The sequence below is a fragment of the Oryctolagus cuniculus genome, chromosome 15 (assembly GCF_051225735.1).
Source record: "Oryctolagus cuniculus isolate XC-2025 breed Fujian yellow rabbit chromosome 15, ASM5122573v1, whole genome shotgun sequence".
NCBI classification, from domain to species: Eukaryota; Metazoa; Chordata; class Mammalia; order Lagomorpha; family Leporidae; genus Oryctolagus; species Oryctolagus cuniculus.
This window is the reverse complement of record NC_142881.1, coordinates 67857446-67873676: the sequence shown is the minus strand read 5'-3', so window position 1 is coordinate 67873676 and position 16231 is coordinate 67857446. Positions and strand designations below refer to the sequence as shown.

Here is a 16231-nt window from a genome sequence, read left to right as displayed (position 1 = left end):
GCATGGCAGAATCCCAGTTAGCTGGCAATGGGTTGGTGCTAGCCAATTATTTTCATTAGAACTGGCAGAAGAGGTTTCCTTTGGCTGAAATATTAGGAATCTAAACATCCCTGCCTCTGCGCCTATAGTGCTACAGTAGGCTGGCCAGGTTGTTGCATTCCCTTGTAACCTCTAGTCGTGCTGAGGGCCAGTGTTGAAGCAGCCAGAGAGGGGAGCATGAATGATGGGAGAGAAGAGACTGTTTCCTGAGAAAAAGCTGGGTAATTGAGTAAAACCATGGATTTAACTGCGTATCCAACACCTTTCTTCCTTCTCCCTGGAGAGGATTTCTCCTGAGTGTACTCACTTGTTTGCAGCAGTGTTTCCCACCTGCCGGTCGGCACTGTTCTGGAACATTCTGGACTCCGTGGTGAGTGGGGTGTGTGCTCAGATGGAGCAGACATTCTGCTGGGGAGCGGGGAGGAAACACCCCAACAAGCCAACCAGGTGATTTTTAGATAGTGATCAGCACCATAAAGTACAAGCTCTTGGTGGGGGAGTCATGGGATGGCCAAAGAACACTTCTGAAGCCAGCCGTGCAGGGATCTGGGGGAAAGAACATTCTGGAGAGAGGACACAGAAGGGAGCATACCCTGGGGAATGTTCTCAGAACAGAGAACCAGCGTGAAGGGCATGAGGATGGGGGAGTGGTAGTGAACAGGGTCCTGGCCAGCCTTCCGAAGCACGATAAGGGAGCAGAAATGTATTGTTAGAAGGAAGCCACATGGTGGCTTTTGGAGGGAGGCAATATGATCCAGCCAATGTTTGAAAAGACCATGCTGGCTGCTTTCTGGAAAATGGTGTTGAGGCCAGGTGGGCTGGGGGCACTGGGGGAAGTAGGCTGCCTGGCAGGGGGCTCTTGACAATGATTCTGCCACTGCAGAAGGGACATACAAGTGCTTTCACATCTAACAGGGGACTTCACACAGTTCGTAGAAAATGGGATTAAAAGATAATTTTGGTGCACAAAATTTTGAAAGCCATGCATAATTTTTTTTCATAATATGCATTTCCATGAGCTTTCTGAAGATTCCTGATATGCATGAATTTCAAAAAAAATTACCACCAGAAACCAAGGTCTTTACATTCCATTTTGTACAAACTATGTGAAGTACCCTGGTATTAAGAGGCAAAGTCACTAAGATGTGTTTGTTTCCTTGTGCAAAATTGTTCCTCTACTTTCTGGCTCCTCTATTCCAATGGCAGATCCTTCAAGTAGGAGCTTCTCCCCTGCCCCTTCAGGGTCCAGCACAGAGAGTGACAGGTGTAGCACTCAGGACACTTGCACGAGACGACAGAAGGGATGAGGGAACGAATGGATGGATGATTATCCCAGGTTGAAAACATCAGTTGAGGGGCCGGCTCTGTGGCTCACTTGGTTAATCCTCTGCCTGCGGCGCCAGCATCTCATATGGGTGCCAGGTTCTAGTCCTGGTTGCTCCTCTTGCAGGCCAGCTCTCTGCTGTGGCCCAGGAGGGCAGTGGAGGATGGCCCAAGTGTTTGGGCTCCTGCACCCACGTGGGAGACCAGGAAGAGGCAACTGGCTCCTGGCTTCGGATCGGCATAGCGCCGGCCGTATCAGCCATTTGGGGAGTGAACCAACGGAGGGAAGACCTTTCTCTCTGTCTGTCTCTCTCACTGTCTATAACTCTACCTGTCAAAAAAAAAAAAAAAAAAAAAAGGAAAAAAAAAAAAAGAAAAAGAAAAAAGAAAACATCAGTTGAAAATCTGTCAGAACAGGAACCAGGACTGGGGTAAGGTGAGGAGCCCAGCAGCCTCAACAGTTACCCAGGGGAAAAATGGCAAAAGGTCAGACAAGCAGGAGCTGTGCGTAGAGCATAGAACAAGCATTCTGACTGGCGACACAAAGATCCAGGAGCATCTGAGAACAAGAAAAACAGTCCTCTCCCTCCTGCTGGGAAACACTCTGTGCTGGGACTGAGAAGCGGTGCCCAGCAGGGGGTGGGAGGTGGGACTGGCCACCAAGGCAGCAGATCACAGGGGACCCCTCTGAAGAAGCCCCCCACCCCTTATGTCCCTCTATCCTGATACTCTGGTCCTCAGTTTGATCTCTCCCCCTCCCAGGTGCAGGGATGGACAACGATGATCAATGACCCTGTCAGAGCCCCCTAGAATAATGGGTCTCCAGGGTGTGTGTGGAGGTGCAGGGATTGAAAGTGGCTGAGGTTTGTTGCAATCTTTTAGCCTTTTGGATTTAAAGATTAAGAAATGACCAGGAAAGCAAAGTAGGAAATCAGAAATCTCTGGCAGTCTTTCCGCCACAGGCAGAGATGCGTTTGCTGTCGTGTCTCCTGTATGGTGCTCTCTGGGGACCTCCCATGCACAGATCTCCCGAGTCATCTTTGCAGGGGGCAGTAGGAACCCCGGACGGTGAATGATCTGCCGTTGACCTGCTTATCCCTGCTGGGATTACACCAGTGCCACGTCTGGGAGAGGGGCCTGACTCCCTTCCTCTGTCCAGCTGGTGCCAGTTCTCAGCATGGCCCTCAGCAGGTGCGTGAGCAGCTCTGGGGACCAGGTATGACGCTCTGGAGGGACAGCTCTGCCTGGGGGGCCTTCCCAGCCGCTGAATCTTGGCTGTAGATGCAGGGCTTAGAGTCAGAAAACCTGTGTTCCAGTCCTCACTCGACACTGACTTTGTAACTACAGCAAGAAGTAATTGTGAGTAAAATGTAGGGACTTTAATGTAAACATTAAAAACTGAACAATTTGAAAACTGGAGAAAATTAAAGAAATTCGAAATTCTTGCCTCAATAATACAACCACTGTCACTATTTTATGCTATTTTTCCACTTTCATTTTTATACACCTATGTTTTTGTCATAGGAACGTGGACTTTATATTTTACTTCCTTTTAAAAAATTACTTAATTTAAAATTTTTTAAAAAGATGTATTTATTTATGTGAAGGGCAGAGTTGAGAGAGAGATGAGAGAGAGAGAGAGAAAGAGAGAAAGAGAGAGAGACTATCTTCCTTCTGCTGGCTCACTCCCCAAATATCCACAATGGCTGGAGGTACGCTGGTCTGAAGCCAGAAACCAGGAGCTTCATCCAGGTCTCCCATGCGGGTGCAGGTGTCCAAACACCTGGGATAGCTTCCTCTGCACTTCCAGGTGCATTAGTAGGGAGTTGGATTGGAAGAGGAGCAGCTGGGTCTTGAACTGGCGCCCACATAGGATGCTGGCGTCCCAGGTGGCAACTTTACCTGCCAAGCCATGATTCCACACCCATCTTTGTTTTTCTGATGTTTTCATTTTGCTATTTAAAGAAAAATGTTTGGTAAAGAACACATCATATAAAACTTTCCATCTTAGCTAATTTAACCTCCATAGTGTTAAGGATGTTTGCAATTTGTGAAACACATCTCTAGAGTATTTTCATCTTGCAGATCTGAAACTCTCTACACATGAGACAATTCCCTTTCCCCTCTCTCTCCAGCTTCTGGTAACTCCTCTAATTTTTATACCCTACTTCTTTTCTTTTTTTTTTTTTAAAGAAAAAGATTTACTTTATTTATTTGAAAGAGTTACAAAGAGAGGTAGAGCCAGAGAGAGAGGTCTTCCATCTTGGTTCACAATAACCCAGGGCTGAACTGATCTGAAGCCAGGAGCCAGGAGCTTCTTCTGGGTCTCCCACATGGGTGCAGGGGCCCAAGCACTTGGGCCATCTTCTACTGCTTGCCCAGGCCATAGTAGGGAGCTGGATCCAGAGTGGAGCAGCCGGGACTCGAACAGGTGCTCATATGGGATGCTGGCACTGCACTGCTTTTAACCTGCTGCTCCACGGAGCTGGCCCTATACCTACTTCTTTAACTTAACAGAATAGGATAAATTTTTTCATTGTAGCATTTTTTAACATGTATAATGTCCTATAAAGAAGACAGGATTCTTAAGAAGACCTAATTTTAGATATTAAGTTGCTTTCTATTTTCCTGGTTAATGAATAGTTTAGCAATGAGGATCTTTGTTCCTGTAGCATTTCCCCATATTTTGTTAGGCTGTATTCCCGTGATAAATGAAATTACCTTGATTGGTAATGCTAAATTACTTTCTGTAAAGGCTTCGTTCCACCACCAAATCAGAAGACTGTTTCGTCGTGGAGACATCTCTGCTTGGCAAAACTTAAATACATTGCCAGTTTAATAGAATAAATTAGTGTTTACCATATTTTTGTCTAATTTGCAGTAGTTTTTAAATTTTTTTGGCATTTCCAAGAATGCAATATATTGTGATTAACTATAGTTATTACGCTGTATAAGGGAGCTCTTCAATGTACTCCTAACTGAAACTTTGTGACCTCCAACCAGCATCTTCCCATGAGTCCATATCTTAGCCATCGTGAATAAAACTGCAATGAACATGGGAGTGCAGGCACTTCTTAGGTTCTGATTTCATTTCCCTTGGATGGCAGTGGGATTGCTGAATTGTAGAGTAGTTCTTTTGTTAAATTTTTGAGAAACCACTTTACTTTTTCTACAATGGCAGTGCTACTTTTTAAAGATTTATTTATTTGAAAGGCAGAGTTAGAGAGACACAGAGAGAGAGAGAGGGAGAGAGAGTGTCAGTCTTCCATCCACTGGTTTACTCTACAAATGGCTGGAATGGAATGTCCAGTGCTAGCCCAGACCAAAGCCAGGAGCCAGGAGATTCTTCTGATTCTCCCACATGGGTGCAAGGGCCCAAGCACTTGGGCCACCTTGTACTGCTCTCCCAGGCACATTAGCAGGGAGCTGGAGCAGAAGTGGAGCAGCCAGGACTCAAACTGGCACCCATATGGAATGCTGGCATCACAGTGGCTTTGCCCACTGTACCACAGCGCTGGCCCCTGACCATGCTAAATTACATGATAAATGTGACAGAGGAGATTTCTCCAATTTGGAATTTGATACAGTTTCTTTTGGTCAAATGTCATGGTCAAGTTTTTTTTGTTTGGTGGTTGTTTTTACAGAGTGCATGTTTCTAGATTTCTTGGTATGAATATATTCAAAAGATTAACTAATGCACAAATATCTTATATTTGTGTTTAATTTTAGCTAATTAATTTTAATTTCTGAAAAATGAACATTAGAGCCCTCCATGGGAAAGTGGCATTACTAATTTTTTGTTATTTGATACATCCGTGTCACATTTTGCCTTTTTTATTTTTTGGGTATAGTCTTAGGTGTTTAAAGTTTCTTCAGTTGCATGTTCGTGGTGGAACATGATGATTACTCTATCAACATGACATATTACTGCTTGTTTCTTTTATAATTTGTCACGGTAGCTGCCACTTTATTTTATACCAGCATTGTTCTGTTCGCTGCTTTTTGTCAGCATGTTCCTGGAACGTACTTCTCATCCTTTTATTTCTAACTTTCCTATGTGTTTTCTTTTACAGTGTTTCTCTTATGAGCAGCACACATCTAGAAGTTGTTGTTCTTGTTGGGTGTTAAGCCATCTGATGCTCTTTGGACGTGCTGTGGTTACCCTGTCAATGTTGTTGTAATTGCAAGCGTAGTTGGGCCCTTTTTGCTGTTGCAAGTCTGTTTTCTAATCAATATCCTCTTCATTGATTCTTCCTCCCCCTCCATAGTTGGAGGAATTAAATTCATTTTATTTTCCTTCTTGGATAACTCCTTTAGTTTTTTTTTCTCTTTCAGATTTGGAATTTATAATTTCAGATATACTCAAGTTTTTCATACACCTCCTTAAGCTTCCTGTTTTCTATTAGGACCCAGGACGAGTAGTCTCCCGCCCGCTCTCCTTCACGCCTCCTCCTGTGGGGTCCTTGAGGTTTTAATCTTAGATCAATGACACTATTTACTCACTAAGAAAATAACCAGACCAACCACTCACTTTTATCTTTTCCCACACTGCTTCTGGCATCTCACTTCTTTTGGATTTATTTTGCTTCCAGATAGCTTAATGTATGGTGCTTGGTTCCACACAATTTCTCCTGAGCATTAAGAAGATGTCCTTGGTTTTCTTGCATCCACTGCACCCAGAGAAATGATGACAAGAATTGGCTTCCCATTGCTTTGGAGGGATTTAGGAAGTTTCACAGGATATGTCTGGATTTAGGTCTTTTATTTTAAGATTTTATTTGTTTATTTGAGAAGTAGAGTTACAGAAGGAGAGACAGAGAGAAAGGTCTTCCTTCTACTGGTTTACTCCCAAATGACCTCAATGGCCAGAGCTAAGCCAATCCGAAGACAGGAGCTTCTTCCAGGCTTCCCACGCGAGTGCAGGGGCCAAAACACTTGGGCCATCTTCTACTGCTTTCCCAGGCCATAGCAGAGAGCTGGATCAGAGGAGAGGCAGCCAGGACTAGAACAGGTAACCCAAATGGGATGCTGGCACTGCAAGCAGAGGATGAACCTATTGTGCAGAGTGCCACCCCTGAATTTAGGTCTCTTTAAAAAAATTCAGTCTGCTGGACTCTTAACAGACCGTTCTGTCCTAAGGGTATACATCATTGTTTTGACCTAGGAAATCTTATCCTAAAATAGTTTTTGAATGTTTTCTCTCTATTTCCTTCATTTTCTCCTGGAAATTGAGTTAAGTAGAGGTTGAGAATTTCCCCTACTTTTCCATTTCTCTTCTTTGTACTTTTCATCTTTTTGAATGAAGGATCCTGTGATTGACAGTCCTGCCCTCCAGTTTGCTAAGGAGCAATATCTACTCTTCTGTTTGGTTGGCCTTTGAACATTTTGTTTCAGAATTTGAATTTCTAAGGTAACTAGTTGAGGTCCTCACAGCTTTTTATGTTTTTCAGTTAATTTTTTTCTGAATCATTTTTTCTAAAAAAAAAAAAAAGGCAGCAATTTTATTTGTTAATGTTGTGTCCCAGAGTGTTAGCTTTGCCAGAATGTACGCACCTTTCTTCAAGGAAAGCTTGCTTTTCCTGAAGTGGTTTGTGGTTCTTGATTTTGTGCTCATCTTTGGAATTGGGTATTTTCCCTTAGTCATTTAGTGGATGCCTTTGTTTATTTTTAAAATGTATTTTTATTTTATTTGAAAGATAGAATGAGAGAGAAAGAGACAGAGCTCCTATCCTCTAGTTAACTCTCCAGAGGCCCTTAAAAACCAGAAATTCCACTGGGGTCTCCCGCGTGAGTAGCAGGGACCCAAACACTTGAGCCATCATCTGCGGACTCCCAGGGCTTACATGAGCAGGAACCTGGAACTGGAAGTGGAGCTGGGACTCCTAAGTCCCGAGTGGCATTGTAACCACCACCCAGAACACCCACCCTGTCTTTGTTTATTGCAGCTTGTCTGGGGATGTACTGCCCCAGTTTCTTCTGGTTGTCACAGGTTCCCTCAGGGTATTGCAGTTGATACGCCCACACTTCCTGCTGTGTCCTGGCTGCTCCTGTTAATATTCCAGTCAATCAGTGTCACTGGTACCACTTCCTGCTCCCTAGGGGTCCTCATATCATTTCATCCTTGGGCTGTTGATTTCTTCTACACTGTAGTCTCCCAGCTACCACCCCCTCCAACTTCTCTCTTTAGGGAACTCCTTTGGAATCTGCTGGCTCAAAACAGATCTCATGTTCACTTACCGATATGGAAGCATAGGTAGATAGGTGTCCCCTGGTTGGTTCATGGATGCCAAGAGCTGCAGGTGCTCCGTCTCTTAAGGAAAATGCCGTAGTCATGGTGTGTATCACCTACACATACCCTCTCTGTACTTTAAATCCTCTCTAGATTACTTAGAATTCCTCATATAACATGAATGCCTTGTAAATAGTTGTTGCACTGCATCATTTAAGGAATAATGACAAGGAAAACAACTGTGTTATGTTCCAGGTGAAATTTTTACAAAGTGGTTACAATTTGAGGTGAAACAAATCAACAGGTAGAAAAGCCTGTGGCTGTGGGGAGCTGAGTGCATGTTTGTATGTCTTTTTTTCCTATGCATATTATATGCACATGAGACCAGGTTTCTTAGCTCTGCCAAGTTAGGACCCAGGACAGAGTAGTCTCCCGCCCGCTCTCCTTCTTAGCTCTCCTTCTTAGCTCTGCCATCTCTAGCAAAATATCCACTTTTTATCTACCATTGTTTTGTCATGTTCTCTTAGGTGCTATAGTCTCCAGTTCCATTCTCCCTTGTTCTTGTGGGATTTCCCTGTTTCTCCCTTTAATATCACTTTAGTGAGGTTTCCAGACATGTCAGAGATCAACTGCTGTATTCCACTGGCATGGCTAAACAGAACACACTGCATTAGTATTTCAGTTCCTTGATGAATTGTGCATGTTGGTATTTAATATTGAATTTTTATATTTATGACTTTAGTGATATTGCAATCTTCTATTTTGGGGGGTACTTTGAGGGTCAGTGTTTGGTGCTAGGTTTATGTTTATTTCATAATAAATTCAGTAGCTGCCCATCTCTTTTTGTGTTACGGCATAATTTAGAATTTTAATAAAATGTTTAATATCAATTACGTGAGTGAAGAGTGTTTGAGAGGCCCCTGTGAACGTATTTTCAGTGTCTGTTGCTGGAATGGGCGTTTGGCGTGGTGATTAAGATGCTGCTTGGGATGGCTGCATTTCACATCACGAGGGCTCAAGGGCTCAGTTCAAGTCCCTGCTCCACTGTCAGTTCCAGCTTCCTACTAATGCACAGCCAGGAGGCGGGCAGGGGGCGGGTACGGCTCAAGTGGCTGCATCCCTGCCACCGACTCGGGAGACCTGGAGTGAGCTCCCCATTCCTGGCTTCAGCCTAGCCCAGCCCTAGCTGTTGTGGGCTTTGTGGAGTAAGCCACAGGATGATTTTCTATATCTTAAGAGTGTGGAAGAGCACACTTGTACAGCTGTCTAGGCGTAGTACTTTTTTGGGGATGGGGTGATTCATGGCTTCTGGTATAGATAGATTTTTTTTAAAGATTTATTTTACTCATTTGAAAGTCAGAATTATAGAGACAGAGGGAGAGGGAAACATACACACACACACACACACAGAGAGAGAGAGAGAGAGAGAGAGAGATTGTCTATCCACTGGTTCACTCCCCAGATGGCCGCATTGGCAGGGGCTGGGGAGGCTTCAGCCAGGAGCCTGGAAATCCATCTAGATCTCCCATGCGGGTACAGGAGCCTAAGGACTTGGGCCATCTTCCTCTGCTTTCCCAGGTGCATTGGCAGGGATCTGGATCAGAACTGGAGCAGCAGGGACTCGAACTGGTACCCATATAACCAGCATTGTAGGCATTGCTGATGGCAGCTTAACCCCTTATGCCACAATGCTGGCCCCCTAGATTTTCTTCTTCATGGCTCTGGTGTAGACATTTTTATGTTTTCCTAGATCATTTTGTTTCAGAGATTTTTGTGGAGTAAATAATAAGAAAAAAGGTATGATAAAGCCAGGAAGGCAAGTAATGTGTCACTCGGGAATGTCCTTTCCCACCTCACCCTTTCTCACCCCTCTTTATGTGGCACGGAATTGCTGTCTCTGCTTCCCTGGGCCTTTCTGGGTACAGCAGCAGTGGCCATAGATTGAGGCTCTTTTCCAGTTTGGCTGTGTGTGGTTCCTGAGAGTGTCAGCCTTGACCTCTCTCTGGTCACCCCTCAAAGCTCCTGGCTTTCCCTCTTAGTAAGCAACCTATAGTCTTAAAAATCTGAATGCAGATTCTTGAACCTTCTACTCTCCATCACCCAATTCCTTCTCAAAGCCCTGATTCATTCATTCTGCTTGAACAAATACCAGATATACATCAGCAACTGGCAATACAGCCATGGACAGGCAGACACCCGCCCCTCTGGTGCCTCAGACAGGGGGACAGGAACTGCATAGCATCAGTGAGATGCTGTCCTTCCTTCCTTCCTTCCTTCCTTCCTTCCTTCCTTCCTTCCTTCCTTCATTTGACAGGTAGACTTATAGACAGTGAGACAGAGAGACAGAGAGACAGAGAGAAAGGTCTTCCTTCCGTTGGTTCACCCCCCAAATGGCCACTACAGCCAGCGCGCTACACTGATCCGAAGCCAGGAGCCAGGTGCTTCCTCCTGGTCTCCCATGCAGGTGCAGAGCCCAAGCACTTGGGCCATCCTCCACTGCCCTCCCGGGCCACAGCAGAGAGCTGGACTGGGAGAAGAGCAACCGGGACTAGAACCCGGCGCCCATATGGGATGCCGGCACCGCAGGCGGAGGATTAACCAAGTGAGCCACGGCACCGGCCCCAGAGATGCCATGCTTTCTACAGAGGAGAGGATCGGAGAGCTTCAGGGGCACTGTGGGAGGAGCTACACCCCCAGGTAGGGTAGCCAGGGAGGGCCTGGCTGATAAAGTGACATTCGTGAAAATGTGAAGTAGGTGAGGAAGGAAGCAGTGGTTCAGGCGCTAAGACCAGCCTGTGCAGAAGAAGCATCCTTGTGTAGTCAAGGCTCATTGAGGAAGGTGCCCGGGTTAGAGGGAAGGTAAGAGCAGGAGAAGCAGAAGGCCATCAGATCCAAGAGGACATGGTGGAGGAGATTTGCTTCAGGTATTGCAAGGACTTGGACATCTTCTCCATGTGAACAGAGGGACAGTGGAGCAGGGATCCCCAAGGATCCAAGGCAGACAGCGGGATGCATACTTCAGACCATCTGCTTCTCCAGGTATCCTGGTTTGACCTGAGCATAAACAGAGACTGACTTTTAAAAGATAACTCTTTGAGAGTCAAAGTTACACACACACACACACACACACACACACAGGGGCAGGGGTGAGGGGAGAGAGAATCTTCCATCTGCTGTTTCAGTCACTCCCCGAATAACTTCAATGGCTAGGGCTGGGCCAGGCCAAAGCCAGAAGCCTGGAACGCCATCTGAGTCTCCTGTGTGGGTGCAGGGGCTCAACTACTTGGGCCATCTTCCACTGTTTTCCCAGGTGCATTAGCAGAAGCTGGATCAGAGGTAGAGTACCAGGGACTGAAATTGGCCCTCATATTGGATGCTGATGTTACAGGTCGCGGCTTAACCCACTGCACCACAATGCTGGCCCCTAGAATGAATTTTTAATTCATGGAGAACTGAATGCACCCATTTCTGTTGATGAAAGCCAAAGCTCTGGAAACGACCTGTACGAAACAGATTAACAGAGCTCACCATTGTTCAGCTCTGAAGAGTCTTGCTCCTGCGTAAGCCTGGCTCTCTTTGAAAGGGATGCATTTCCCATACCTGAGGACCAGCTTGTTTTTCCTTTTTGGGTAGACACTGTTAATCTGAGGCTATCTCTCTACTTCTGCCAAGGTGCTTAGAGCTAGATCTGCAGATGGCCTGTAGCTGGATTGCAGAGCCCTCCATCCTTAGCGTGTTTTATCCTAGCCTGATTTCCATGTGTCTCAATTAAAGCCAAGTTTTCACTCTACTGTACTTTTGATCCTGTTAAATTTTTATGTCACTAAAATGGGGGAAAGCTACAAATAAATGATATAGGATGCAAATGCCATCACTTAAAGTTCAATTTGGAGTTTAGGTTCTTCGTATTTGACTTTAACTTCTATAAATGAGAAAAATGATGCACACACAGAATTTTCGGGATGAAACCATGAGTAACTAATATATAATGTGTACCTTTCGCTCTTGGCTAGGTTTTGGTGCCAGCTGCCAATCTTCCCATTTCAAGTTTCTAGATGTGTTATTTTATCACACAGCCACACATGACAGTGACGCTGGTGTGAGATTGGCAGTCTGGGTTTGGCTGTATGCTTAGCTCCAGTTGTGGAGTCTGTACATTCCAGCTCTTGCTATCCATTCTGATTTAGTGAGTCTTGCAAGCCTCTTTGGAAACTATTTTGCACAAGCTGAGCAAACAATATATTTTTGGAGATCTTGGATATTTGAAAGAAATTTTGTTTTTGCTGCCTTTACTTGTAAGCCACCACCTGACTGAGCAAACAAATCTTGGGTCAGACTCTTTCTGGAAGCTGAATGTTGCCCAGTTGTTGCTCAGCATTAATACAGGGTAGCATGAAAGCTGGGTATCCTTGGCATTGGTCCCTAAGAACAGGTCATTCATTTTACCTTTGAACCTCCAGCCTTAATTCATGCCAAGGAAGGCCTTTCCTGTCGTGTCCTTGCCGATGCTGAAGACCTACGTGTTATGCTTCCCTTTGCACACTCCATATTCTTTTATGTATTGATTTTTTCCCAGGTACCTTTTATTTAAGGTATACAAACTTCATGCATTTCATAAATACAAATTTAGGAACATAGTGATTTCTGCCACCCCTCCTCCCTCCCTCCTTCACACCCCCACCCTTCTTCATCCTCCCTCTCCTATTTCCACTCTTATTTTTTACTAAGATCTATTTCAATTAACTTTACACACAGAAGGTTAACCCTACACTAAGTACAGAGTTCAACAAATAGAATGAAAAAAGAAAACCTGTTCCTCAACCATTGAGACAAGGGCTGTTCAAAGTCACTGCCTCTCACAGTGTGCATCTCACTTCCATAGGTTACCTTTTAGGTGCTCTATCAGTTACCGCAGATCAGGGAGAACGCTGTATGCATTTGCTGGTTGTGTCTCTGTGATCTGCATTCCACTTCTCGTCTTTGAAATTTCATCGTTTCCCCTCCCGTTTCCTTACATCCTCTGCTTTCTGAGATGACCCACCAGCGTTGCCCTCTGTGGGAAATTCAGTTCTCAGCACTGCAAGGCAGCCGTTCATCAGTTTGTTTGTAGCTGTTTAGGCTCTGGAACCTTTTCCGTTTTGTCAACTTCCCTCCTCATCTCTGCAGCTTCTTGTTTAATAAAAGTTACATGAATATTGTTTAGCGTAGAGGGTGAAATTTTTAATACAAAAATCTGTTCATGAAGAGACTCCTTTTCAGACGAGAAATACACCTTTTGAGCCATATCCCTCCTCCTCCTTTGCTTTTACAATCAAATATTTGCTCCTTGCCACCTAACAGTGCCACTGTAGGCCATTAGAGGAGGCCTTGTCCCAGCAGGAAGTAGGGAGGACTTACCCTGGGCTCCTGGTGGGTGCCTGTGGCTTCTGCCACCACAGGGTGTCAGACTTCCTTTTATTGCCTCCCCTGTGGGCGGAATAAAGTCTTCCCCACTGGCACGAGGCTGTCTGACAACTCAGTTCCACCTGGCGTTTAGCACTGCATTGGCCCAGTCTTCATTAAGAAGATGCTTTCAGGAAACATTCAAAAGATGATCTCCCCGGGAGTGGGTGTAATAATCAGTGTGTCTCAGTGCTGTAATGTTCGGCATCTTATAAATAATTCTGCATGATGACCGAGGCACTAATGCCCACGACTGACTAAGGAGGTTTTTGAGTCATGAATTTGACCTTGACAGAAACATCATTTACTCCTGGCTATTAAGGCACCAAATAATTTGCATTTTAAAAATTCTTGTTTTCCTTCTGTCTCTTCTACCACCGGGAAACACTTCTCTTCCATTCAAGACAGGTTGCTGCTTTAGCAAACACAGGCGTTTATGTTGAGGTTGAGTAAAAGTGGAGTTATCTAAGGTTTTTTTTTTTTTTTTTAAGATTTATTCATTTATTTGAAAGTTGGAGTTACAGAGAGAGAGAATGAGAGGCAGAGAGAGAGAGGTCTTCCATCTACTGGTTCACTCCCCAGTTGGCCGCAACAGCCAGAGCTGCGCCAATCTGAAGCCAGGAGCCAGGAGCTTCTTCTGGGTCTCCCACGAGGGTGCAGGGGCCCAAGGACTTGGGTCATCTTCTACTGCTTTCCCAGGTTGTAGCAGGGATCTGCATCAGAAATGGAGCAGCTGGGACTCAAACCGGTGCCCATATGGGATGCTGGCACTGCAGGCGGCAGCTTTACCCACTATGCCACAGCGCCGACCCCTATCTAAGTTTTGAGTCCTGAAATTGCAGCATGTCATATCGTACTGATCTGAGTTTTTGCAAATTTTCTTTTTTATTGATTGGGAGGAAAATGCAGAACCCTATAGAAAACAGACAACGCTGTGGGGGCATAGTCTTCATTTTATCTGAGCTGAAGATAAAGATAAAAAAAAAATCCATCAAAGATGTAAGGTTATCCGATTTGTTCTTAATCTGCTCTTAGCACAAGGGTTACCCTGTGCTATCACAGAGCCCAGAAGTTTTGAGAAACAAAAACCCTGCCCGACAACTCGGTGACTTTAAACCAGAGATGGAAGATGGGAAGCCTGGTTAACCCGGACCCTCCCCCCACCGACCCTTCCCTCACCCGCTTCCCGAAGGCCACCTTCCAGGAGGAAGTCAGTTTAGCAGCTGGGCTGAAATCCGCCACAGACCAGCATGCAGCCGTGTACTCAAGGTGCCGGCTCCTCTTTCTCCTGCGAGAACTGCCTGCCCCTCCAAAGCCAGGCAGCTGGGCGCCAGGTGGCAGGCAGACTGCAAAGATGGAAACCACACGTGGAGACTAACGCATCTCGCTTCCTTTCTCTTTCCAGGTTTGAGGTTCCTAAGAGCTCTCCGACTGATACAGTTTTCAGAAATTTTGCAGTTTCTGAATATTCTTAAAACAAGGTAAGATGTGCTTTCTCCCCTCTTCCCCATCCCAGTCCCCAGGCGATAAATACCAGGTGTGTTTGCGTCCATCCCAATGGGATTGTAGCTATATCTTAGGCGCATTGATCTCACTCGGAGATGGAGGGAAAACCCACAAGATAGCTTTGTTGCTGTTCTCTGCAGGGCTGGGAAATCTTGATCGACAGCTGCACACATTGGGGGACAGGGACAGTTTTGGGGGGATGTGTGGCTGGTCCCTGGGTACCGGCTGGGCTTGGTCAGAGATGAGCCCCGGCACCACTGGGAGAGCGGTGCACAACGCATGAGCCATAGATTTGCTCGTGGACTGGGAAGTCCTGCGGTCAGGTGCTAAATCGTCCCTTTATTACATCACTAAATAAGAAATTGAATGTGGTCGTAAAGGCAAGAGAAGCAGTGCTCTTTGAAAGGCAATCACAAACCTCATACGGCAAACAGAAAATCATTTCATTTCCAAGTACATTTTAGTTGTTCACTTTATATCCGGAGAGCCCTGGGGGCCTGCTCTGCGAATTGCCTGTTGGGGGAAGATGGAAGAACCTCCTGCGAATGCGGCACGGCCACTTCTTTGAACTGCGTTCTGATCTGGGAAACACAACTGGACGGGAGGAAGAGCCCCCAGGGGCTCCGTCCTGATGACCTGCCGGTTTGCAGCGCTGGCCTGAAACCAGGCTGCCTTGATAAATACACTCATAAGAGAGGTTAGACGGACTCTAATGGAGAGTAAGTAGGGCTCGTAAACTTCTAGGAAATTGCACTTGAAGAGGCTCGCTTCTAATGTTCCGTTTCCTCTCTGGTTGCCCTTCATGTGTTTGCTGCATGATTAAAAACAGGACACCTCTGTATTTGGTGATTTATAACGAACATACCTGCATTTGGAAGGCCTGGGTTTAGCATAACTTCCCGAGTAATATGAGGCTAAACTCCTGCTCCTGAACCTGGCCCGTTTACAGCTCTCCTCCTGGGATGCCAGTGTTGTTTGTTAATTATCTGAATCTCTTTCCTCTCCCCAGATAATCATCTATGGGGCTGTAAGGTAAAATCCTCTGTTAGCCATGTGTTAAACAGAAAACCGGCATCCAGTGGCATGGGGGTGTCCTACCGCTCTTTATTTTTTATTATTCTGGTGGTAATACTTGTATTGATCTTCTGTTTATTAATGAGTAGTACTCTTCATACATGAGGATACTTTGCTGTGTTTGTGGACAATGCATGCATTTCAAAATTTATGTAGAGACTGTAGTTATTTTTCCTGTTTCCTCGGAGCAGTGCACATTCTGATTTCTGTCTTTTTGTGGCTCTTCAAGCAGTAGAGTCCTGTTCCTTGACATGTAAATGATCACCAAAGCTATCGTCCCCAGTATTTGCCTGGATCACGTTTGCTCCATTAGGATATTTATTTATATTTATATTTATATTTATATTTAGACAGAGCTTGCACTCCTATCTACTTGTTCACTCCCCGAATGCCTGTGAATGCTGAGGCTGGACCAGGGCTACAGCCAGGAGCAAAGAACGGAATGCAGGTCTCCCCCGTGGGTGGCAGGAATCCAATTACATGAGCAATCACTGCTTCCTCCCCAGGTCTGCCTTAGCCAGGAGTGGAGCTGGAGTCAAACCCAGGTTCTCTGATATGGGATGCGGGATTCTTAATGGATGTCTTCACTGCCAGGCTAAATACGGAGCTTTTTCACTG

The 16231-nt window shown here is 45.4% G+C and overlaps 1 protein-coding gene across 23 annotated transcripts in view; it reads left to right on the top strand.

The window, feature by feature from the left end:
• KCNMA1 (potassium calcium-activated channel subfamily M alpha 1) overlaps positions 1 to 16231 on the top strand; it is a 783049-nt gene that overhangs the window by 507347 nt on the left and 259471 nt on the right. For all 23 annotated transcript variants that reach the window (XM_070056978.2, XM_070056977.2, XM_070056983.2 and 20 more), the window contains 1 exon segment: positions 14439 to 14514. In XM_070056978.2, the coding sequence (XP_069913079.1) occupies positions 14439 to 14514 (76 nt within the window).